Source organism: Aquarana catesbeiana, linkage group LG04 (genome assembly GCF_042186555.1).
Source record: "Aquarana catesbeiana isolate 2022-GZ linkage group LG04, ASM4218655v1, whole genome shotgun sequence".
Lineage (NCBI taxonomy): Eukaryota > Metazoa > Chordata > Amphibia > Anura > Ranidae > Aquarana > Aquarana catesbeiana.
In genome coordinates, this window is record NC_133327.1 from 94,763,166 (window position 1) to 94,789,399 (window position 26,234).

General features: G+C 42.1%; 1 protein-coding gene across 6 annotated transcripts in view; it reads right to left on the reverse strand.

Moving 5' to 3' along the window:
- Nucleotides 1-26,234, reverse strand: part of HPCAL1 (hippocalcin like 1) — a 410,671-nt gene that overhangs the window by 23,670 nt on the left and 360,767 nt on the right. For all 6 annotated transcript variants that reach the window (XM_073625395.1, XM_073625394.1, XM_073625391.1 and 3 more), the window contains one exon: nucleotides 7,424-7,826. In XM_073625395.1, the coding sequence (XP_073481496.1) occupies nucleotides 7,424-7,801 (378 nt within the window). In that variant the 5' untranslated portion in view covers nucleotides 7,802-7,826. The remainder of the gene's footprint in view (nucleotides 1-7,423; nucleotides 7,827-26,234) is intronic.

The window sequence follows — 26,234 nt, forward strand, 5'->3', positions numbered from 1 at the left end:
AGAATATTTTTTCCACAAAGTGTAACTGTGGTCAAACATTTACATAATCCTAACAAGTAGTAAAGGAGCTGTAAAACAAGTTCTTAACGACCTGTATCTGCAGACACAGTGGAGGCATTCATCCTCATAATTCACAGCAGAAGCATTGAAGTCTCTCTCTACAGCTCAGTGTAGCACATACAACTGAAAGGTGCGAAGAGCACCATCCTTTCTCAGTTCCTTTATTATATGCACATTATTAAATGCATTGAACACTTTCAAATGTTTTCGTTTTAACGAGGTAAAAAAACTCATCATATCCAAAATGAGAATGAGTTCTCTGTGTCTGCGTGCTCTGCCTGCTTGTGTCTGTATCAAATCTAATTAATGTGCAGCTTTCACCTGCACCAGCACAAAAATGAGAGGCACAGGGATTGTGGGATATATAGCTTAGGTAATGTTAGTACTCACGCTACAGAGGTCATGCATTAACCTGTGCAGTGACATGCAGCATGCCTCATGTTTGAATGCAAACAGGAACAGCTGACAAAGGAATCTGAAGATTTCCTCCACTATAGCTAGCATGTATAGAAGAACAAATGACAGAATGAAACTACAGTACGTGGTCAATGAACAACTTGTGCAGGTGAAAAACTAAATATGCAGGTTGTAAAGTTTACAAGGCCTTTAAGCAAGGAGTTTGCAGGTGGTCCTAAGCCAAAGCCTTGCCTTCTGTAGTGCTAACCCTGGCTACCTGCAAGTTCCTTGCTTGAAAAAGTGCTTAGATGAGCAATAAAACACTCTTGGTGTACTACAGAAGGCAATGCTTAAGCCTAGGCCCATGTCTCTATAGTAAAGTGAACAATCTCAGATGGACCCCAGAAAAGGCTTATTGTACAAAAAAAGCAATAGCAGACTCCTTGTGCTACCTATACGTAGACAGCACTTTAAAGTTTAGATATTAAAGAATTGAAGGGCAGGATTAATTTAAGCTATGTACATAAACGCCTAATTCAGTTCTTGCAAAGATGCAGCTTTTGTATATTTTTGGAGGCGCACTGTATTAGAGTGGCCATAGAGAAGCTGACGTTTTCCTGTGAACAGCTCTCATTGTGTGTGAATTGTAGCCTCAGTTTCCTGTTCTTAGCTGACAGGAGTGGCCCCCGGTGTGGTCTTCTGCTGCTGTAGCCCATCTGCTTTAAGGTTCGATGTGTTTTGCATTCAGAGATGGAATTCTACATACCTTGGTTGTAACAAGTGGTTATTTGAGGTACTGTTGCCTTTCTATCATTTCAAACCAGTCAGCCTATTCTCCTCTGGCATCAACAAGGTATTTCCATCCACACAACTGCTACTCACTGCCTTTTTTTAGGCCATTCTCTGTAAACCCTATAGATAGTTGTGTGAGAAAATCCCAGTAGATCAACAGTTTTTGAAATACTCAGACCAGCCCGTCTGGCACCAACAACCATGCCATGTTCAAAGTCCCTTAAATCTCCTTTCTTCCCCATTCTGATGCTCAGTTTGAACTTCAGCAGGTAGTCTTCACCACGTCTAGATGCCTGAATGAGTGGTGAGTGGAAGACATTTAATAGCCACAGAGTACTTGGATGTAGTATGAAAACACCTCCGACCCTTTAATAGGGCTCACCAAGCCCCTATGTAACAGCCACTAGCAGGGGGGGTAAAACCGTCCCGCTAGCGGCCGCATACCGACGGTAAAGCGCCGCTTACAATAGGCACTTTACCGCCGACAATGCCCCCGCCCCAGTGTGAAAGGACCCTAATAAAGGGGGTTTCACTTACCCGTCCAGGCGCAGGGCCACTTAGAAACTAAGGGCCCAATCTTCACCCTTCACAGTGGGTTCCTGTCACTTGGACCTTCAAGGACTGGGTACCCTTTTCATGTTTAGGGTCCACTCCCTTGGACCCTTACAGCACCCTGCAGGAAATGCCTTAGCGCTGTAGTGTCCAGGATTTCCACTCCGCAGGGTCCAGCACCTGAAGGCCACATTACGGGCAAAACCTTTCAGGATCTTGAGTCTTCTTTGCGAGGCTCGAGTACCATTTATCTAAGCATAAAATCCTGTGTCAAATGGATCCGATTGGTCAATCCCTTGATTCATTTTGGAACAATTTGTGGGCCTAGAGACATGGAGCTCAGAGAGCTCAAACAAACCGTGCCATCCACCTTGCAAACACTGATAAAAAAAACAAATGTACTTCCTGTATGGGAGGGGTTATATAGGGGATCACTTCCTGTCTGGATTACCCAGCAGGTAATGAATATTAGCCTGTGTCCCATGATGTATGAAAAAGAAAAAATGCAAATAATGAAGCCAAAAACGGGACGGAGTCCGCTCCGGGTGCCGCAAATGTGTCGTCCTGGCGCGCCCCTGGCAGAGTCCTCCCCTCCCTCCTCCTCTCCTCGTGAGTGTCAGATGCAGCCTCACCAGTGCCTGGTAGTGCAATCTCACGCTGTGTCACGGAGCTGGATTGAATCGCTGGGCAGCACTATAACAATGTCCCGCCTCCTAGACTGGCTCTTGAGATAGATTTCACACTGATCTATTGCCGGGAATTACTGTGCCGTGTGTCATAACAGGGGGGATATTGTTACAGCGTGAGATCGCGCTACCAGGCACTGGCGGGCTGCATCTCATGGGCACTGGTGAGGCTGCATTGATCTCTTGTAACCTGTCTGCAGTCTCTGACCATTTTCTGCAGTTTCTAACCAGCTTCTGTATAATGTCTGCTAGAGGTGCACCAAATGGAAATTTTGACAATACTATTAGCAATGTGTTTAAGTAAGAGATTGCAGACATGATACAAGAGATAGACTGCATATATTTTTTTTAGCTTTTCTTGCACTAAAGGTGCCAATAATGGCCAACAATAAATTCATTTTCATTTCAATTGATATTAATTAAAAGTGGAATATAATACAATTAAATATAAAAATATAAATCTTTTAAAAACTGTCATTTTCTGTACCAAAATTTCCATTTGGTGCACCCCTAATATATATATATATATATATATATATATATATATATATATACACACACACACATATATACACACACATATATACATATATATATATATATATATATACACACACACACACACACACACACACACAGCATCTCACAAAAGTGAGTACATCCCTCACATTTTTGTAGCTATTTTATTATATCTTTTCATGTGACAACACTGAATAAATGAAACTTTGCTACAACGTAAAGTAGTGAGTGTACAGCTTGAATAACAGGGCAAATTTGCTGTCCCCCCAAAATAACAACACAGCCATTCATGTCTAAACCGCTGGCAGCAAAAGTGAGTACTCAACTAAGTGAGAATTTCTAAATTGGGCCCAATCAGCCATTTACCCTGCCCGGTGTCATGTAACTTGTTAGTGTTACAAGGTCTCAGATGTGATGGGGAGCAGGTGTGTTCCATTTGGTATTATCACTTTCATTCTCTCATACTGGTCACTGGATGTTCAACATGGCACCTCATGGCGAAGAACTCTATGAGGATCTGAAAAAAAGAATTGTTGCTCTACATAAAGATGGCCTAGGCTATAAGAAGATTGCCAAGACCCTGAAACTGAGCTGCAGCATGGTGGCCAAGACCATACAGTGGTTTAACAGGACAGGTTCCACTCAGAACAAATCTTGCCATGGTCGACCAAAGGAGTTGAGTGCACATGCTCAGCGTCATATCCAGTGGTTGACTTTGGGAAATAGACATATGAATGCTGCCACCATTGCTTCAGAGGTTGAAGAAGTGGGTGGCCAGCCTGTCAGTGCTCAGATCATACGCCGCACACTGCATCAAATTGGTCTGCATGGCTGTCATTCCAGAAGGAAGCTCTTCTAAAGATGATGCACAAGAAAGCCTGCAGTTTGCTGAAGACAAGCAGACTAAGGACATAGATTACTGGAACCATGTCCTGTGGTCTGATGAGACCAAGATAAACATATTTGGTTCAGATGGTTCCAAGCGTGTGTGGCAGCAACCAGGTGAGTACAAAGACAAGTGTGTCTTGCCTACAGTCAAGCATGGTGGTAGGAGTGTCATGGTCTGGGGCTGCATGAGTGCTGCTGGAACTGGGGAGCTACAGTTCATTGAGGGAACCATGAATGCCAACATGTACTGTGACATACTTAAGCAGAGCATGATCCCCTCCATTCAGAGACTGGGCCGCAGGGCAGTATTCAATATGAAAATTACCCCAAACACACCTCCAAAAATGAAGACTGCCTTGCTAAAGAAGCTGAGAGTAAAGGTGATGGACTGGCAAGTCTCCAAACCTAAACCCTTCTGAGTATTTGTGGGACATCCTCAAACGGAAGGCGGAGGAGCGCAAGATCTCTAACATCCACCAACTCTGATGTCTTCATGGAGGAGTGGAAAAGGACTCCAGTGGCAACCTGTGAAGCTCTGGTGAACTCTATGCCCAAGAGCATTAAGGCAGTGCCAGAAAATAATGGTGGCCACACAAAATGGACATTTTCACTTAGGGGTGTACTCACTTTTGTTGCCAGCGGTTTCGATATTAATGGCTGTGTGTTGAGTTATTTTGAGGGGACAGCAAATTTACACTGTTATACAAGCTGTACACTCACTACTTTACATTGTAGCAAAGTGTCATTTCTTCAGTGTTGAAAATGTGAAGGGTGTACTCACTTTTGTGAGATACTATATATATATATATATATATATATATATATATATATATATATATATATATATATACACACACACACACACACACTATATTGCCACAATTTTGGAACTTTTACACGATTATCTTAGTGACTATGTATATCAAAATTTGCCTGTTATTTACGGTGTTTGTGTGGGACTCATCGTAATAAACATTCATTTATTTTCCATAGCTCAGTCCTTACTTACATTGATCTTTTTTGTTGTAACATGCTATGATTTGTTTGCATGCTAGATGGCAGCACAATGCAACAGACTATTCTGATATTTATTCCTATAATGACTACTCAAGGGTTAGCCCATGTAACAAAGTTAAAAACCAACATCAATGAATAGGCTCAGAGAAGTAAAATTATGTCACATGAACATGTAGTAGTCAATACTATCTAGAAACTGCAGTAAAATTACTAGAAATAGTAAACTATTATAATATATAAATACAAAATCTTTTTATTTTGCTTCAGGCCTGTGTGAGGTATATAATACAACTTGTAGCAAGACATCTAGCCATTGGACATCTACTGAAAGTTTCCCACAAGCAGCAACATTGGAAAGCCACACATGGTCAGGGATTACTGGTCAAATACAATTTAATGCTTTAAAATATTAATGAAATCATTAACAGTATTCTGAATGCAACTAATGTCCGTGTCTTAAATTGCCTTGGCATCAGGCTCTTGTTATCCCCTGTAGAGCACCTTAGGGTGGTGAGGGAAGAGCTGTTATCTAAGCCAATCATGTTCATGTGCTGAGAAGGAACATGCCAACAGGAGGAGACAGCAGAGAGATGACCGCCTGTGTCTGCTGCGGTTTCTTCCAATGAGAGGCTAAGGACAGAAAGGTGAGCTGATCTGCAGTAGAGTAAAAAATAGGCCACCAACCTGACTGATATCTGGCAGGGCTGTGTAAATCTCAGAACTGGCTGAACAAAAATTACTCTTTGTCAGGTAAAACAGCTGCTCATTATCTTTCCACTATGTGTTAAAGCGGAGCTCCACCTAAAAGGGGAAGCTCTGCTTGTCTGCCTCCTCTCCCCCCCCCCCCACCTCCTGCCACATTTGGCACCTTTTGGGGGTGGTGGAGCGGGTACCTGGTTTTGACAGGTACCCACTCCCACTTTAGCGGAGTTTGCTGCAGCAAACTAAGCCAGAAGTTCAGCCCCCCTCCTCCTTCCGCCGCAGCGGGCCCACTCACAGAAAGCAACATGCACAATAGGGAACAGGTTGTGAAGCTGCAAGGCTTTACTGCTGGTTTCCCTTAGCGGAGATAGTGGTGGCAGCACCCAATAGCCAATTGAAAAACCAGCTTGGGTGAGGACACTGCTGGATTCCTGGACAGGTAAGTGTCCTAATATTTAAAGTCAGCATCTACAATATTTGTATTTTTTCTGAAGGAGCCTGGAGCTCCTCTTTAAATCCTAATTCCAGCTTTGCTTTCACTTTAAATCGTTAGTTTCAAGCTGGCCATTACAAACCATTTCCTTTACTAATACCTGTGGCCGCTGTCAGCGCTGTATAAACCGCATCCAGCATCATCTACATACAATATACAACGCTGTTTTCTGGCAGCAGTAGGGGGACTTCCTGTCCCATCCTCAGAACAAAATTGAGTTGGGCTCAGCCATTTATAGTAAACCTTGCATTTTTATGAATGAATACAAGGCTTCCTCCGATTGGCTGAGGTGGAGATTGTGTCAAAGTTCCCTGTGAATAGATGAGCAGTGCTCAGTCTGACATGATTTTGTCTTGGGAGCAGGACAGGAAGTCCCTGTACTGCTGCCAGGAAACATTTCTGCATACTGTATGTAGCTGATACTACATAGTTTATACAGTGCTGACAGCGGGTGCAGCAATTAGTAAAGGGAAGTTTGTCTTGGCCAGCATGGCCCAAACAAACTACTTAAACTGATAGCAAAGCTGGAATTCATCTTTAACTAGTTCCTTGGAGTTCAATTGTAAATCGACGGTCAAAAACCGGTCAGTTGCACATACAACACAGACCTGCCATGAAAGACTGCAAATAACTTTCCAGTATTCCCATACTGTACATGCGTAAATACCTGCTCACCCTGCTGCTCATGGTGGATTCATCCTCCAACTTGTACATTGCTACAGAATATAGGAGCCAGCAGGTGGAACCACGATGAGCGTCGGGGGGAGCATGTCTTTAACCAAATGGATCGGTCCAATACTAACAGAGGACAATGAGCAGTAAAACAGAAACTTTTCAAGAGATAGGCCACCGAAAAGGTAAGAATACGCAATCTGCTGTCAGTGGGTGCTGACAAGGTCACTTCAAAGGGGTAGTTTAGTTGTGGGTAGATAATAGACAGCTGAATAACCCCCAGCTTTGAATATCTCATTTTCTATATGGCAAGTGTTGGTGGATATAAACCCCATGAACTGCCATTATGCACTGGCTTGCAAGAAACACTTTCTCACTGAAAAAGGTTGTAGTACTTGGAAACGCTCGTTCCTGTTGGGATGCCAGGTCCCTAGAACAAAGCGAAATTAGATTTTTTTTTCTAGTTACTAATTGTAATAGCAAGGACTGCTCTTGTGCAGAACTTCCATTAAAAAAAAAAAACTAGGAGAGTGCAACACCAAGCAGTCTTAACAGAAGGAAATGTAGAAAAAAAAAAAAAAAAAAAAGACTTTTCACAGACAATCGCTTTGATTTAGCCTGCATTTGATCATTCAGCTGCTCTTACCTGAACAATTTCTAACATCTCTCCACGACTTATATATCCATTTCCATCCAGGTCATACATACTAAATGCCCACTTCAGCTTCTGTTCTAGTTTCCCTCGAGAAGTGACACTTAACGCAATTATAAATTCCCGAAAGTCAATCGTCCCATCTCCGTTTGTGTCAAAGGTGCGGAATACATGCTCGGCAAACTTAGACGCATCACCGTAGGGAAAGAAGTTTGCATAGATCTTCTTGAACTCTTCTACAGTGAGATGCCCGGTGGGGCAATCCTTCAAAAAGCCCTTGTACCACTCCTGCAGCTCATGGTCGGTGAATTCTGTGTTTTCCCGCAGATCTTGCAGAATCTCGGGTCGCAGTTTGCTGTTTTGTTTTCCCATGCTGAGCCTTCTTCAGATGCAAAGTCTGGAAAACAAATAAAATAAATCACGTTAATCATTTATAAAAATTTAATTTGAACAAAATGTTTGAACTAATTGCCGCATGCTCACACCAAGTCAGCGACTTGACTTAACTGAAGTCAACGGTCAGCAGAATGCCATGGTAACTAGCATTTTCAGCAAGGGAACAGAAATGGCTGCCTTCTCTCAGTTTAAGTCACTAGGGGCACCATCTACATGGAGTTTGTATGTTCTCTCTTTGCAGATGTCCTCTGGCTGCTCTTATTTTCTCCTTTAAGAGCCCTTGCACACTGGGGCGGTTTGCAGGCGCTATTGCGCTAATAATAGCGCCTGCAAACCGCCCCGAAAGTGCCGCTGCTTTCATTCCAGTGTGCAAGCCCTGAGGGCTTACACACTGGAGCGATGCGCTGGCAGGACGGTAAAAAAAGTCCTGCCAGCAGCATCTTCGGAGCGGTGAAGGAGCGGTGTGTATACCGCTCCTTTACCGCTCCTGCCCATTGAAATCAATGGGACGGCGCGGCTATACCGCCGGCAAAGCGCCTCTGCAGAGGCGCTTTGCGGTGGTATTTAACCCTTTCTCGGCCGCTAGCGGGGGTAAAACCGCCCCGCTAGCGGCTGCATACCGACGGTAAAACGCCGCTAATAATAGCGGCATTTTACCGCCGACGCCACCCCCCACCCCAGTGTGCAAGGGCTCTAATAGCGGCGTTTTACCGCCGACGCCGCCCCCCGCCCCAGTGTGCAAGGGCTCTAACAAAAAAACATATATGGATAGCCTCTCACTCAAATCAACTGAAATGTACTATATGTGCATGTGAATACTGTGTGAATGGGTAACGTACAATTTTAGTGTCATTATATATTACTATGCAGGATTTATAAAGCGCCAACAGTTAAATATATAAAGGGGACAGTACAACTACAATGCAATACTATACAGAAGGAATAGGAGGACCCTGCTCATAGAGCTTACAATCTCATGTGTCATATCCATATCCCCTAAGCCAGCCTTTTTCAAGGGGTGCCTTGGCAAATTGCCTAAAAATTGCCCAGATATTGTATACAAGCCAGCAGGTGGATCAGGTCAGCCTTTTAGTTACACAAAGCCACAGGTTTTCATTTTGTACCATTACGACTTTCTAGCCACCTGGATCCAAACAACCATTAACATTATCAGTTTATATGGATGACGGTCACCTGCACAGCATCCTTGTTTGCCCCTCCCCTGATCCACTCTGTCAGAACTGGGGTCACATTAGCTGAGTGATCGAGAGAAACTGAGGAAGAAGAGAAACATTGGAATACTAGTCTGTGCTGGAAGACTGCTTATACAGTTGTGCTCATAAGTTTACATACCCTGGCAGAATTTATGATTTTTTGGACATTTTTCAAAGAATATGAATGATAACACAAAAAATTTTCTTTCACTCATGGTTAGTGTTTGGCTGAAGCCATTTATTATCAATCAATTATATTTACTCTTTTTAAATCATAATGACAACAGAAACTACCCAAAATGACCCTGATCAAAAGTTTACATACCCCAGTTCTTAATACCGTGTATTGTCCCCTTAACATGAATGACAGCTTGAAGTCTTTTGTGGTATTTGTGGATGAGGCTCTTTATCTTCTCAGATGGTAAACCTGCCCATTCCTCTTGGCAAAAAGCCTCCAGTTCCTGTAAATTCGTGGGCTGTCTTGCATGAACTGCACGTCTGAGATCTTCCCAGAGTGGCTCAATGATATTGAGGTCAAAAGACTGAGATGGCCACTCCAGAACCTTCACTTTATTCTGCTGTAGCCAATGGCAGGTCGACTTGGCCTTGTGGTTTGGATTATTGTCATGCATGTGCAGCTTCCTGGCTGATGAATGCAAATGTTCCTCCAGTATTTTTTGATAACATACTGCATTCATCTTGCCATCAATTTTGACCAAATTTCCTGTGCCTTTGTGGCTCATACATCCCCAAAACATCAGCGATCCACCTCCGTGTTTCACAGTAGGAATGGTGTACCTTTCATCACAGGCCTTGTTGACTCCTCTCTAAAAGTAGCGTTTATGGTTGTGGCCAAAAAGCTCAATTTTGGTCTCATCACTCCAAATGACTTTGCCAGAAGGTTTGAGGCTTGTCTCTGTGTTGTCTGTCGTATTGTAAGCGGGATACTTTGTGGCATTTGCGTAGTAATGGCTTTCTTCTGGCGACTCGACTTTGCAGCCCATCTTTCTGTAAGTGCCTCCTTATTGTGCACCTTGAAACAGCTACACCACATGTTTTCAGAGAGTCCTGAATTTCACCTGAAGTTATTTGTGGGTTTTTCTTTGCATCCGGAACAATTTTCCTGGCAGTTGTGGCTGAAAGGTTAGTTGGTATACCTGACCGTGGTTTGGTTTCAACAGAACCTTTCATTTTCCACTTCTTGATTAGAGTTTGAACACTGCTGATTGGCATTCTCAATTCCTTGGATATCTCTTTATATCCCTTTCCTGTTTAATACAGTTCAACTACTTTTTCCCACAGATTTTTACAATTTTTTTGCTTTCCCCATGACTCAGAATCCAGAAACGTCAGTGCAGCACTGGATGAAAGATGCAAGGGTCTGTCAGGAGTCCAGAAACGCAAACTTTATACACACTAATCACAAGCAAACCGATCACAGGTGAGGATGGTTACCTTTAATAGCCATTCAAACCCCTTTGTGTCAACTTGTGTGCGTGTTATCAGGCCAAAATCACCAGGGTATGTAAACTTTTGATCAGGGTCATTTGGGTAGTATCTATTGTCAATGTACCCCATGCTCATCACATGGGGAGGGATCCGGGGGCCCCCTTTCTTAATGGGGGTTTCCAGATTCCGATAAGCCCCCTGCCCGGGGTTGTCGGGAAGAGACCCTTGTCCCCATCAATATGGGGACAAGGTGCTTTGCCCCAAAGCACCCCCCCCCCCCCCATGTTGAGGGCATGCAGCCTGGTATGGTTCGCTCATCCACTCCCTTTCCTGACCTGCCAGGCTGCATGCTCGGATAAGGGTCTGGAATGGATTTTGGAAGTGGACCCCCACTCCATTTTTAAACAAAAATATGGACTGGGGGGGACCCCAACGCAGTTTTTTGTCACGATTTTTTTTTCCCGGTAATTCTTTTTACATTTAGCAGTCAGCGGCGAACCCCGCTGACAACTGACGGACGACTCATCGGTTGTTAAGGACGCAGCAGTCAGCTTCATGGCCCGCTTCTTAGCAACCAGCTATATACATTGTTTTTAAATTGAACCCCCCCCACCAAAACACAATACAAAACACATCCAAAATTGCATAGAACCATACATACTTGTGTTTCTGGTGCGATTCCACTGAAGTCTATTACACACAAAAGCCCCTTTCCAAAAACGCACTGGCTGCAAAACGCATAGATGTAAACGTCTACCATAGGAAACATGTTAAATGGACTCTAGTGTGTTTCTGCAGACTGCAAAGCGCACTAAAAAATGCATAGGTGTGAACATAGGGTAAGAGGCCGACCCTTCACCTCTTCAACCTCTATAACCCCAACAGTTAACAGCAGAAAATCACAGTGATTATGAGGCTTAGGGCAAGAAGCTGGGTCACTATGTACACACCAAAGCTCCTTGGCAATTTGAGCACCATGGTTGCTGAACTGATGTACAAGAATTTGCAAGCATTTAGAAGTTCTAGCTAATGTATATGGTGCAACAAGCAGATTAGATTTTTTTTTTTTTTTTTGCACTTCAAGTTGGTATTAATAGACATTAATTATGCTCTTTATGCTCAGTCTATTTGCCCAATCCAGAGATCTTCAGGAGGTGGCACAATTATGCTCTCCATACACTATTCTGCAAGCAACCAGTGGCTGGCAAATTCCACATAGACTTCTATGGTGCCGACAGCTAATTTGGCTGCAAAATACAAATTGACCACATGCAACTGAATCGATCTCCTTGTAATAATGCGATAGGTAGGTACATAATCAAAACCATTAAACATACTTCAGAAAATCCAGTATTCAATGCAAAATTATTTACAAAAAAATCAATAACCATTTTACAACCGATTTGGTGTTTTGGTACATCATACTACAGAGACACATAAATATGACCTAAGAAAATCTTTTATTAGACATAGAACTGTAGTCAATATTTAACCCCCGGGGTCTAGAAGAGTATAACACATATTACTGATCCAGAGACAAGCGGTTTCACTCCCACTTGGTCTCATCACTGTAGGACGGGTTGTAATAAATATCATGTAAAGTGCTATGGAGACAGCCTCACTAAGACAACACGGAGAAAGGGAGATCTTCAAGCCGTACTCTGCAGATAAACAACAGGGACAATTAGTGAGGCTTGCAAGATACCCTCCCTAGGGAAATACAGGAGGAATTAGCAGGATTTCCAGGAGAAAACACAGAGAACAATTAGGTGAGATTTCTTTGAGCTGTTAGATGTTTATTATATGTCATCATTAGGAAATCTTTGCCCTTTCACATCATGATATGATAACAAATCAATGCAGGGAAACAAACAAAAATCTACGACATTTCCAACCAATATTTTTTTTTTTCTGAGCATATATATATGGTTCCTAACAGTTTAGTTCAGTATTTCTTAACAAAGTTCCGTAGGACTCTGGAGTTTTCTCTTTCTCAACCTTTTCAATGCAGGGAAACCCTTGGTATAACTTTTTGGTCTCAGGGCCAGCCATTGACGGTTCAGCAGGAACCGGTTGAGATTTGAACCTTGTATGAGCAGGTTGAATGTACCAAGTCGACTGATCAATCAACTTGGGTACAACCAGCCAGCCGAATTTTACTTGTGATTATCGGTAGCGGCTGTTATAGCCGCTAGCAATAATCACTGTCTTCTCCCAGCGGGGACAGCTTCCCTCACCACCCCCTCCAGGGGAATACAATGTGTCTGCGGGATTCCCCTGTCAGCACTGTCTGCCGGTGGTTGCAGAAAAGAACGTTGCACCATCTATGGCCTGCCTAGATCTACAATGCATTAAACATTAGCGTGATGGTCGGTGGGAAGAATGCTCCTTACACTTGTAGTCATTGGGAAGAAATCCCCCCTTACAGATAGCTAAAAAGATCAATGGTGTCAGTGGGAACATATCTGAGAGGCAGAAATTGCTCACTGCTTTAGGAACCCCTAACCTCCTCTGAAGCAACAGTTCCATGGAAGCCTATTCTAGAGGTTGCAAAGTGCTCCTTCAGGGTAAATTCACACCAAGTGCAGGTGGACAGCCATTGCATTGCAGTCCTACCGCAAGACAAGAGAAAATGTCTAGTCGCCTACCTGGCTGGTTTACACCACCTGAAAAAAAAAGTACTGGCATAAACAACTTTTTTTCCCAGCACAGTGCGAAGCAAACCACTGCCTTATACCTTGTGACATACAATAGAACTTAAGTGTGGAGTCACACAACAGCGAACACAGACATCCCATGTGATTCGCAACCGCACTGCTGTGCTGATCACATGCGATGTCTGTGCATGTCTGGATTTGCATAAAAAAGGTGCAGGGAGAAAAAAAAAAAGTTCAGCTTGTAATGGCTTTGGTAGAGGTGACTGTGAGAATACAAACAGGGAACGCTTCTGATTGGCGGCTGTGCCAAATGACAGTTTCTCATGCGGACACTTTGGCACATCCAATTATAGCTGTTAGAAAAACATCAACTAAGTTCCAATCAGAAGATAAATTGAGGGACTGAGTTAAAGTTATAATAGATTATGACTAGGACATCAAAGTTGCTGCAGAATATAATCACTTTTTAATCAAAGTAAAGTGGATGAAATCCTGTTACTCGAACACGGTATAAATATTCAGTCACCTTTAAAAAGAAAACAAAAGCTACATTTAAATGTAGCTAAACTATACGGTGGTTGTACACAGGTTCGGAATCCATTTGCATATGCGCAGCTGGCTTCTTTTAATTAATTAATGGCCACGGAGGGTCTAATTTCCTGCTCGTATGTTTTCTATTTTATTGATGAGCAGCTGTGTATTTCTGCATTAAGGGCTGTTTTGAAGCCCCAGAACAGGATGTGTATTTGGCAGCATCTTACCATTAGAAAATTGAAAAGCAACAGGATTTGTTCCCAGCGCAGTGAATCTGCAAATAGAGTGGACACAGAAAACCTCAAATGAAGTCACTAATTTGATAGAGTATGTTTGAGAGAGCCATCGCTAGCAAGACAAGGCAGCATTTCACTCCTGCGCTCTATAGACAGGCTAATCATTTGTTGTGCTGTCAAACAGCAAATGCCAAAGTGTCCATAATGCGGAAAATATACACCCATGAAACATGAGGGTTTTAAATCACTAATTGCCATTGCATGCTTGCTACTTAGCGGTAGGAATGGGAATAATGTAGCCTCTGATGTGAAATGTAAGGAAATATGATGACAGAGAAGCTTCTTAAAGAAAACATCCACTAAAATTGAAGTGCATCTGCTTTCATAAAAGGAAACCCAGCAGCGATGCCATTGCCGACAACCTTCCATTAATGATAATTGGCTGTCATGCTAATGTAAAGTATATGTATAGCAAAAACATACTTTTTTTTTTTTTTTTTTTACAGTGGCAAGAAAAAGTATGTGAACCACTTGGAATCAACTAGTTTGCCATAGATGAGGATCAGATCACAGTTTAACCACTTAAGGACCAAGCCTCTGAGATTTGGTGTTTACAAGTTAAAAACGTTTTTTTTTTTTTTGCTAGAAATTTACTTAGAACCCCCAAACAGTATATATATTTTTTTCTAACACCCTAGAGAATAAAATGGCGGTCTTCGCAATACTTTCTGTCACACCGTATTTGCGTAGCGGTCTTACAAGTGCACTTTTTTTTGGAAAAAATACACTTTTTTGAAGGAAAAAGTTAAACCGTAAAGTTAGCCCAATTTTTTTTATATTGTGAAAGATAATGTTACACTGAGTAAATTGATATCAAACATGTCACGCTTCAAAATTGCGCCCGCTCTTGGAATGGCGACAAACTTTTACCCTTAAAAATCTCCATAGGCGACGCTTAAAAAATTCTACAGGTTGCATGTTTTGAGAACACCGTTTTCGTATGCGTTCGCTTCTGCACGCGAACTTGGCAGGAGGGGCAGGGTTGCCACCTCATCCCTTTAAAACCGAACACATTAATTACACGGGTTCTGTGGCTGATTAAGGTAATTAAACTCACTTGGTGCCTTATCTGCATTAAATGCGCCTTAGAACCTGTGTAATTCATATGCGTTCGGGTTTAAAGGGATGTGGCAACCCTAGGGATGGGGTGCGTTTAAATTTGTTTTTTTTTTTCTTATTTTACCTTTTACACTGTTCTATAAAAAAAAATAAAATAAAATTGTGTCACTTTTATTCCTATTACAAGGAATGTAAACGTCCCTTGTAATAGAAAAAAAGCATGACAGGACCTCTTAAATATGAGATCTGGGGTCAAAAAGATATTTTGACATATTGACATATTTGACATATTGACACTAAATTGCAAAAAAAAAAAAAAAAAAAAATTAAATTAAAGGTCATTTAAAAAAAAAAAAAAAAAAAAAGTGTCCCTTTAAGAGCTATGGGCGGAAGTGACGTTTTGAGGTTGCTTCCGCCGTGCAGTGGTATAGGGAACACACCTGAGCTCATCCTTACTTCTGTCGGAGGGACATCGGTCCCACACGCAGATACCCACTTGCTGCTAAGCAGTACCTACCAGTGCATATCAGTACTGCTCATCAGTGCCACCCATCAATGCCCATCAGTACCCATTAGTGCTGCCAATCAGTGCCACCTATCAGTGCCGCCCATCAGTGCAGCCTTAAAGACTTCACTTGAACTGGCAAAAATCCCTGTTCATGATTCAGGCATACCTTTGGCCAGACAGGTTGTCCATGGCTGAACACCACGGAGGAGCCACTGCCCTCCAACAAACAAAACAAAAAAACACTGCTGTGTGCTTGAATTTTGCCAAAGAGCACCTTGGCAAACCGCAATGCTACTGGGAAAATGTATATATATATATATATATATATATATATATATATATATATATATATATATATATATATATATATATATATATTAGACTGATAAAACAAAAGTTGAATTGTTCGGGAAGAAAAAAAAAAAAAAAAAAGGGCACAGCTTACCAACGTCAAAATATCATCCCAGTGGTGAAGGAAGTATCATGATTTGGGTTTGCTTTGCTGCTTCAGGGCCTGGACCAGTTGCTATCATAGTGGGGAAAATGAATTCCCAAGTTTACCGAAATATCCTACAAGATAATGTCAGGGTGGCTGTCTCGGCCGAAGCTTAATAGAAGTTGGGTGATGCAGCAGAACAATCACTCTAAGCATTGAAGTAAATCCACCACATACTGACTTCAGAAAAAGAAAATGCACCTTTTGGAGAAGCCCAGTTAGAGCCCAGACCTTAACCCAATAGAAATGCTGTGAAATGACCTCAAGAGAGCAGTTTACATGCTAAAAATGTGACTGAGCTGAAGCAGTTTTGTAAAAAGGAATGACCAAAAATTCCTCCTGAATGTTGTGCAAATTAGAATTCTGTGTGTGTTATCAGCTTACACATTGTTTAAGGCTATTGTGACTTAGAGGAGTACCAGATCCCATTTTATGGTAAATTACTGCGGAAAACCATTTAATTCCAAAGGATTCACATACTTTTTCTTGCCACTGTATATTAAGTTTTGGATAGACTAAGGAAGTGTTAAAACCTCTGCCAGATTTTTATTATTGTCTGTGTCCCCACTGGGGACATTCTCCGTTTGTCCAGGTAACCATTGCTGCCAATACAAAAAGCAATGGGACAGCCAACATTTTAGGCCTCATTCAAATGGGTGAATAAGAGCGGGTAGGCTTCTGGGTTCACATGCAGCTAAAAGCATGGGTGCATACAACCTGATAAGCTGCAGCCAGTTTGTTTGTACCCAGAAATGCTCTCCCTGCACATAACTGCATGCGCCCAGGGCCAGTAAGACCGCATAGAATATTCCCCATCACACATGTTCCTTAAAAATGGCATGTAGTAAGCGGGTATGGTAGCAATTACCAGCCGGAGACCGGTAACATCAAAAGTCAAAGCATATTGCCAGCACACCACGGATCTTCAAGATAACGTTCAAATGTTTATTAAAGTGATCACACCACAGTGGTAAAGATGTAACATTTCAGATGCCTGATGAAGAGGTACTGCATGGCTCTGAAATTTTACACCTTTTACTGTTGTCAAGATTTCCATTATATTCACTGGTGCCCATTCACAACCGACCTTCCAGGAATCCTAAATCCTGGAATGATCTTTTATGAAAAATATTACTTTAGCTCATTAAGTTAAAAACTTGTCTATCACCTTCTGAACATCAAGACTAGCAAACTTACTGACCATCACTGAGGTTCAAGAGGTGTCCATGGTGCTGTAGGAACTGTCACTTCTAGGTACCCACTTCCCATGCAGTTTTATAGTTTCTTAATGAACATAGGTTTGCCTTATATTTGCCAATAGTCTGATTTTCTGAATGGTCCCAAACCTGAAACCATAAGGTTCCATGCACACTACACAGCAGAAAAAATGCTGCACATTTTTTTTGCAGGTAAAAAAAAAAATGTGCATTTACTATTTTTTGTTTTAGGAGCCTGAAAAACATTGCACCAGCAATCAGCAGATCGCTGATGCCATGCAGGTCTCCTGCAGACTGTCAGCGTAAGCTGTCTGGCTGTACATCGTATGGGCAGGCAGTTTTACACTGAAAGGAAGAATCAAACTACCACAGCGCTCAACAGAACCATGGTAGTTCATTCAGAACTATAAGTCGAATGATGCAATGGCTGCAGGTACTTTTAGTTCTTTGATTTACAGGGATCTAAGAATCAATGATGCGGCCATGTGATCGGAGCCCTGCAGAGCCAGGCTCTCTTTGAATTGTAGGAGTAAGTATGGGGAGAAGATCCCTGGCTCACTCCCACAAGAAAGGGAGGATTCAGGGGGAGAGGGGTCTGAGGCTGAACATGTTACTACCTAAATATGGGTGGAACATGTTCAAAAAGGTGAACTTCTCCTTTAAAATGCAGGTCAGTAAGGTCACCCTTTCCACCGCCGCCTTCTCTCTAAACCCATGGCAGCGTCACCACACACACTAGAAGAGAAGGGCTGCACAAAATACAATAAGATGATCCATAATTGTTTTTAGGATTCTATGACTAATATTTTGCTTCTGTTCTGGAGTAATTCTTTAGAAATAGTTACTAGAAAGTTTGCAGGAACCCTGCAAAACATTACACAAGTGCTTGCAATCTTTAGATGGTGCCAAAGCCTATTGTAGTGATTTTTTCTTCCACTAAGCAATTACCAAGAAATATCAGAACAGACGGGAGGAAACTGTCCATGTTGCTTGTAGCATCTAGATATTAACAATGATTTCTTCGCCCCAAATAGGGGTTAATATGAGCATTTCAACCATGTTCTTAAAAAAAAAAATCCTCCATCTCCTTGGCAGAAGACCTTCAGAAAGCCCAGCATGAATGTTGATTCTCCTCTGCCACAAGATACACTTGGGACTCCATCAGCTGTTGAGTGGCTGTATCTTCTTTGTGCTCACTAATCTCTTTTCTATTCCAGCTCAGTATATATTCTCTCTTCCCATAAGGAAGATGTCAGACTAAGCAATGTTCATGCCTTCACTCTTATACATAGCCAAAACGTCAGCACCTAAACACTTCACAGCAAACGAGAGACAATCAGCGCATCTGCTCCCATGTAAACTGGTGCTTGTGAAGTACATGGGCATTTGGTGCACACCTGGCTCTGTGCAACCTTATGCTAATAATTATCTCCAGGATTTGTAACTAGCTTTAAAAGGGAAACAATTTCTTGAGTAAATTTTTATTAAAATTGTTTTATTAATTTTTTAATTTATTATTAATGCTTTAAACAGGTATTTTTGTTAATATAACTAGAAACATACTACGGAAGAGACGCCAAAACATGTGAAAACTTTCAACTAATGGTAAGATAAAAAATAAATAAAATAAATCATTTTTTTACAAATTGTTTTTTTTATTTTTTTTTCTTGGCCATAATAAAGAAAATGTGTACAAAACCATTAAACAGACAGCTGGCAAAATTAACAAACCCTGGAAACATCCACAGAAAAGACAATAGTGAGGGTCACATCTAGGGCTGCAACCAATGATTATTTTCATAATCGATTAGTTGGTAGATTATTGTTTCACTTAAATCAATTAATCAAAGAAAAACTTCAAAAAAGTTTGTTGTATAATTTAGTTAATATGTAACGTTTTTTTTTTTTATTTTTAAAAAGACAATTTATCCTTAACTACTTAAGGACTAGCCTCGTTTTGGATTTTAGGCGTTTACATGTTTAAAACAGTTTTTTTTGCTAGAAAATTACTTAGAACCCCCAAACATTATATATTGTTTTTTTCTAACACCCTAGAGAATAAAATGGCGGTCATTGAAATACTTTTTTTTGCACCGTATTTGCGCAGCGTTCTTATAAGCGCACTTTTTTTGGAAAAAATTCACTTTTTTGAATAAAAAAAAAAATAAGACAACAGTAAAGTTAGCCCAATTTTTTTTATATCGTGAAATATAATGTTACGCCAAGTAAATTCATACCCAACGTGTCACGCTTCAAAATTGCGCCCGCTCGTGGAATGGCGTCAAACTTTTACCCTTAAAAATCTCCATAGGCGACGTTTAAAAAATTCTACAGGTTGCATGTTTTGCGCTACAGAGGAGGTTTGGGCTAGAATTATTGCTCTCACTCTACCGGTCGCGGCGATACCTCACATGTGTAGTTTGACCACCGTTTTCATATGCGGGCGCTACTCACGTATGCGTTCGCTTCTGCGCGCGAGCTCGTCGGGACGGGGGGGTTTTATTTTTATTATTTATTTTACAATATTTTATTTATTTTTACACGGTTTAAAAAAAAAAAATGGTGTCACTTTTATTCCTATTACAAGGAATGTAAACATCTCTTGTAATAGAAAAAAGCATGACGGGTCCTCTTAAATATGAGATCTGGGGTCAAAAAGTCCTCAGATCTTATATTTGGACTAAAAAAAAAAAAAAAAAAAAAAAAAGTCGTTTGAAAAAATGACATAAAAAAAATGCCTTTAATAAAAGTGGGCGGAGCTGACGTAATGACGTTGCTTCAGCCGTCCAATGGTATGGAGACGGGTGGCGGCCATCTTAGCCTCACTCGTCTCCATACCCAGGCACAGAAAGGTCCCGATCGCCTCCGCCGCTACTGACGGCTCCGGTAAGCGGTGGAGGGCGCGGGAGAGCGGCGGGGGGGTGGCACCTCTCCCGCCGCCGATAACGGTGATCTTGCGGCGAACCCGCCGCAGAGACCACCATTATCGTACACAGAACCGGCTCCTGTAAAGATGGATACCTCGGTTGTGGCAGCAGCTGCTGCCGTTACCGAGATATCCATCTTCAAAGTGCCGACGTATATGTACAGGAGCCGGTCGGTAAGTGGTTAAATATCTATATGCAGTGGTAAAAATAGGTAACCAGCTATAATAGTAAGGGAGCAAAATCTCTGATCCACTCTGAAAATAACAGACAGAAGAATATATACAGTTGTGCTCATAAGTTTACATACCCTGGCAAAATTTATGATTTCTTGGCCATTTTTCAGAGAATATGAATGATAACACAAAAACTTTTCTTTTACTCATGGTTAGTGTTTGGCTGAAGCCACATATTATCAATTAACTGTGTTTACTCTTTTTAAATCATAATGGCAACAGAAACTACCCAAATGATCCTGATCAAAAGTATACATACCCCAGTTTTTAATACCGTGTATTGCCCCCTTTAACATCAATGACAGCTTGAAGTGTTTTGTGGTATTTGTGGATGAGGCTCTTTATCTTCTCAGATGGTAAAGCTGTCCATTCCTCTTGGCAAAAAGCCTCCAGTTCCTGTAAATTCGTGGGCTGTCTTGCATGAACAGCAAGTTTGAGATCTCCCCAGAGTGGCTCAATTATATTGAGGTCAGGAGACTGAGATGGCCACTCCAGAACCCTCACTTTATTCTGCTGTAGCCAATGATAGGTCAACTCAGCCTTGTGTTTTGGATCGTCATGTTGGAATGTCCAAGTACGTCCCATGCGCAGCTACCTGGCTGATTTATGCAAATGTTCCTCCAGTATTTTTTGATAACATACTGCATTCATCTTGACCAAATTTCCAAAAAAAATAGCTTTTTTTAAAATTGTCGTCTTTTTTTGTTTATAGCGCAAAAAACCACAGAGGTGATCAAATACCACCAAAAGAAAGCTCTATTTGTGGGAAAAAAAGGACGTCAATTTTGTTTGGGTACAATGTCGCACGACCACGCAATTGTCAGTTAAAATGGCGCAGTGCCGAATCGCAAAAAAATAGCCTGGTCATTGAGCAGCCAATTCCTCCGGGGCTGAAGTGGTTAGAGTTTGAACACTGCTGATTGGCATTCTAAATTCCTTGGATATCTTTTTATATCCCTTTCCTGTTTTATACAATTCAACTACCTTTTCCCGCAGATCGGTTGACAATTCTTTTGCTCTCCCCATGACTTAGAATCCAGAAACGTCAGTACAGAACTGGATGAAAGATGCAAGGGTCTGTCAGGTGTCCAGAAACTCATTGACCTTAAAGGCTGGGTTAACATTGATACGACACGACTGCTGTATGACTATCATCCTAATTTGCCCTGCTACATCTGTCCCTACATCGGTCCTAATTCCATCCGACTTGAATGAACAAGCTAAGATTTTGCTCTGACTTTGAGATAGTACGACTTGTCCTTTGACCAATCAAAACAATCCCAGAGTAACAAATTCCTTTTACTGCTGCTGTAATCACCATGTCAGATGTCACAAGTCGGATGGTTAGGACAAGGATCCTACTTTGATCTGACTTCAATGATATTCAATGGGCTGAAGTAGGACCAAAGTAGTGCAGGGAGCATTTTCAAAGTTGGACCGACTTGTGTCGGGACCAGTTAACACGGCTGTCATAGGTAAACATTGATTTTCACACGTCATGAGACATGAGCTCCCAACGTCGGAGCGTTTATCATAACAGTTTGAACCCAATCTGAGCCCGCGTTGACAATGGTACGACATGACAGTCGTACCACTTTGGATCTGACTTCTCGCTGCGACTTGAAGTCTGAGTTCAATAAACAGGGACCTGACTTTGATCCCCGACAATACCAGGCACTGTTACGGTTATGAATCTTTAGGAGGAACTCCACGCAAAATGTAAAAAAAAAATAAAAAAAAAAATAAAACGGCATGGGTTCCCCCTCCAAGAGCATACCCAGAACTTAGGTCTGGTATGGATTTTAAGGAATTTATACTGGCATGGGGCGGGGTCACCGTGTGACATCATCAGGAGCCGCTCCTTTAGACGTCACCGCCTGGGGCATGATAGGCGGAGACGTCATAAGGGGCGGGTCTGATGTGACCCCGCCCCATGCCAATATAAGTAGTGGCACACCACGCACTGGAGCGGGAGAGAGTGTTGAGTCAACATCGGAAGAAGAACAGAGGGAGAAGACCCAGCAAAAGAGCAAGAAGACAGCAGAGAAGACCCAGCAAAAGAGTGAGAAGATAGTGGAGAGGACCCGGCAGAGGCAAAAGACAGCGGACAGAGGGAGAAGAACCAGAGAGGGCTAGAAGACATCAGTTGAGAGCGGAGAAGAACCGGAGAGGGGAGAAAAACCGGCAGAGGCAGAAGACGTCAGGGGAAGGAGAAGAGAGGGAGAGGGGAGAAGAGACGACGGAGCTGCCTTAATAAATTACTTCAAAAACATGTGTAATGGGTTTACAATGTACCCCATACTCATTCACATAAGGTGGAGGGCTGGGATCTGGGGATCTTGTTAAAGGGGGCTTCCAGATTCCGATGAGCCCCCTGCCCGCAGACCCCGACAACCCACGGCCAGGGTTGTCGGGAAGAGGCCCTTGTCCTCATCAACATGGGGACGAGGTGCTTTGTTGTGGGCAGGGGCCCCCTGCTTCCAAAGCACCCACCCCCCATGTTGAGGGCAAGTGGCCTGGTATGTTTCAGGAGGGGGGGCGCTCGCTTGTCCCCACCCCCTTTCCTGACCTGCCAGGCTGTGTGCTTGGATAAGGGTCTGGTATGGATTTTGGATGTTTTTTCTGCGTGGGGGGTTCCCCTTAAAATCCATACCACACCGAAGGGCCTGGCATGCTCTTGGAGGGGGAACTCATGCTGTTTTTTTTTTTGTTCCCCTTCCCCTTTTTTTGCTGTTTTTGTTTTTTTTTTTGTTCCCCTTCAAGATCATTAGAGCACAAGTTAGAGTCGGATCAGTTATGTTGGCAATCTGACTTTGATCCGACTTCAGTGTTATTCAATGGGCTGAAGTAGGATCAAAGTCAGACCAAAGTAGTGCAAGGAGCATTTTCAAAGTCGGACCGACTTGTGTTGGACCAGTTAAGACGGCTCTCATAGGGAAACACTGATTGACAGTCACTGCTCACTGAAGTCCGAGTACTGAACAATCAGTATGATTGCTCAGTTTTTAGAGGCAGCCAGGGACTGATGCTGCATCCACCTAGGTGAGTATGAATGCTTATTTTCCATACTTTTCTTTTAAGGCCCAAATTTAGCTTTCTAAAACATTTTCTGGGATGTAAAACAGTCTTAGTAACTCCCACTTGTAACCCATTTTGCACACATATTCTTGTATACTGGCATTGATTTACTAAAACTGGAGTGTGCAAAATCTGGTGCAGCTCTGCATAGAAACCAACCAGCTTCCAGGTTTTATTGTCAAAGCTTCAGGGGTCCTGCAGCCTCATTGGACAATAAGGGGAGTCTGAAAACTAAAAGCTTTAACCAGACACTGATAGAAGTCACAAGACTGCTTTAACCGCTGAAGAGAAAAGGTATTTGGCAGTTTATATTCACTAAAACTATTGCATTTCCATGTTCTCTGTACTGTGGGAGACCAGATACAGTGAATGCAGGGTCCTGGGTTTAGTAACACTTTAATTAAAGAAGAAGCTGAAGTTAGAAGCTGATTGACAACCATGCACAGCTGCACCAGATTCTGAGTGGTGTAGCTTAAGTAAACTAAGATCTATTGCATCTAATGGGAAACATGCCAAAATATGAGGCAAAATCCCTTTTGAGACAAGATCTGGGCAAGTGGACCACTGTAAAGGAAGCATGACGACTGTAAAAGCGTCAAACTTCGACTTTAAAAAAAAAAAAACAACCCACAGGCCCCATGGTAGTTTATTCCAATAGGAAGGAGAATGCACCCCATATTAGCAGCATTATATCAAACAATGCCCTCCAGTACTGCGCCGTCAGGGCTCCCGGTGGTCCTGGGCGCTCCCATCCGGGTTCCAACTGTTTGGCCACTTGAATAGCCGGACTGTGATGTTGTCACTCCCGTTCATGCGCACGGAGTCGCGGCATCATGGCACAGAGTGGTGCTGTACACTGAGCTGCGGATGCATGGCTCAGTGTACATATCACGTTAGGTAGCTTTACATAAATGACCTATTCAATGCATTTCATGCATTAAAATCTTTGTAAATATGGCGAGCGACTAAAATTGTATAGATATATGCAAATTTAATTTGCTGCTTACATGTTACAACGTTGTGTCTTGCTGATTTTTTCTCTCTGCAAAGTTTCTCAGGCTCTGTTCTCTCAAACAATACACCCTCTGCATTTATCTAATCAGATATTTTCCCTTGTCATGTAATGTATACATTTAATTATAAATACACAGAATCATTTACTATCATTTTAAAACAAAAAATAACTGTTTATTGATTCTTCAGTAAACTAAAAAAAAAAACATAACCAATAGGCAACTTATTAACATTCACAATAGTAATTATGAAGAAAAAGACAAAGCTACCAATCAGCCTGAAGGCATTTCATTAATCACAGGGCATTAAAAAAAATAAAAGTTGATACAAAGTATCAAGAGGGGAATTGTTTGTAAACAGTTCTAGCAAGGAACATCATGAAATATTGGCTCTGCACACGCGCCTACATCTGCTGATGGTCCGTCTCCAATTCTAGCTAAATACTTCCAAAACCCATTACAGAGACTTAATCTGTGGGCGAGTACCCTTCAGGCACATACGGAGAGATTTGAGGACATAATAATTGTTTTATGTGACTGCAAGACTTTTTGGCAAATACCAGTGTTTGTCTACATGGGCTGATGCACTGCAAGGTTTATTTAATTCTATGTAGCATTGTAAAAGGTCTAGTGGCTTTTTTCCAGTTGGCGAAATAGCCCACAGGAGCCCACACATGCTCGCAGACACTAGCAATTGCCAGAACTGCCAGGTGGCTAGTATGACTACTAATGATTGTAGCATACTGTAGGGAACAGCAGGTGGTACCACAACAGGGTTTATGTATATGAGGTGATATTAGATCATAAATGTAGTAGTAGAGTAGCAGCTTGTCTTCCACATTTTTATTTTCAAAATTTCCTCTCTAGTTCACACTTGGGTTAATAAAAAAACTGTTGCTTATTTTCTGAGACTTGTCAGTGCAGATAACTTGCGGTGGCCTTAAAACATAGTAAACGGATCACACCTTTCTCTGTGGCTTGTCTTGGCGGACAGCTGGCTGTCACGTTCAAAGCAATCACATACATAAATCACCTTCAGAGCAAGTTCATCTGAGAATGCTGCCTGTGCCTCAGAGATCAACACCACTAGGGCTGTGGAGGTAAAGGATAAGTGCACCCTAACACTAAAATCTGTACATCTACAGACAGCCACAATCTACAACTCTAACCTATTTAGCCCTGTAAAGAAGAAATCAGTATACATACCTTTTTTTGAAGCTGATCCGACCCGATCCCTTGCTGAGCTGTCAGCCGCAGCTTTGCTGCGTAGGCGGGTGCAGAGGACACAGCCAAGAGAAGCCCCATAGCAAGTCTATGGGTGACGTCACTTCCCATTCGTTTCACAGTCGCTGTTGGCTGTGTCCTCTGCAGAGCTTCCGCCGCTGGAGATCGAACTGGATCGGCCTAAAAAAAAGGTATGTAGATGGATTTCTTCTTTAGAAGGCTAGATAGGTTAGGCTTAGATCGTGGATGTCTGTAGATGTAGCTATTTTAGTGTTAGAGTGGACTTACACTTTAAGTAGTCCTGCATCCAGTATCATAATTCAGATGTGCATGCAAGCAAATGTGTGCAACAGTCTTTTTTCTACTGTTTAAACAAAAGGGAAAAAGACAAGCGCAACCTCCATAGTGTAGTAAACAAGGTGTACAATATTTATTAATGATTAAAAACACACTCACAAAAGGGGAGCTTGTGCAAAACGGTAATAGTCAAAGCTGCTGCCTCTG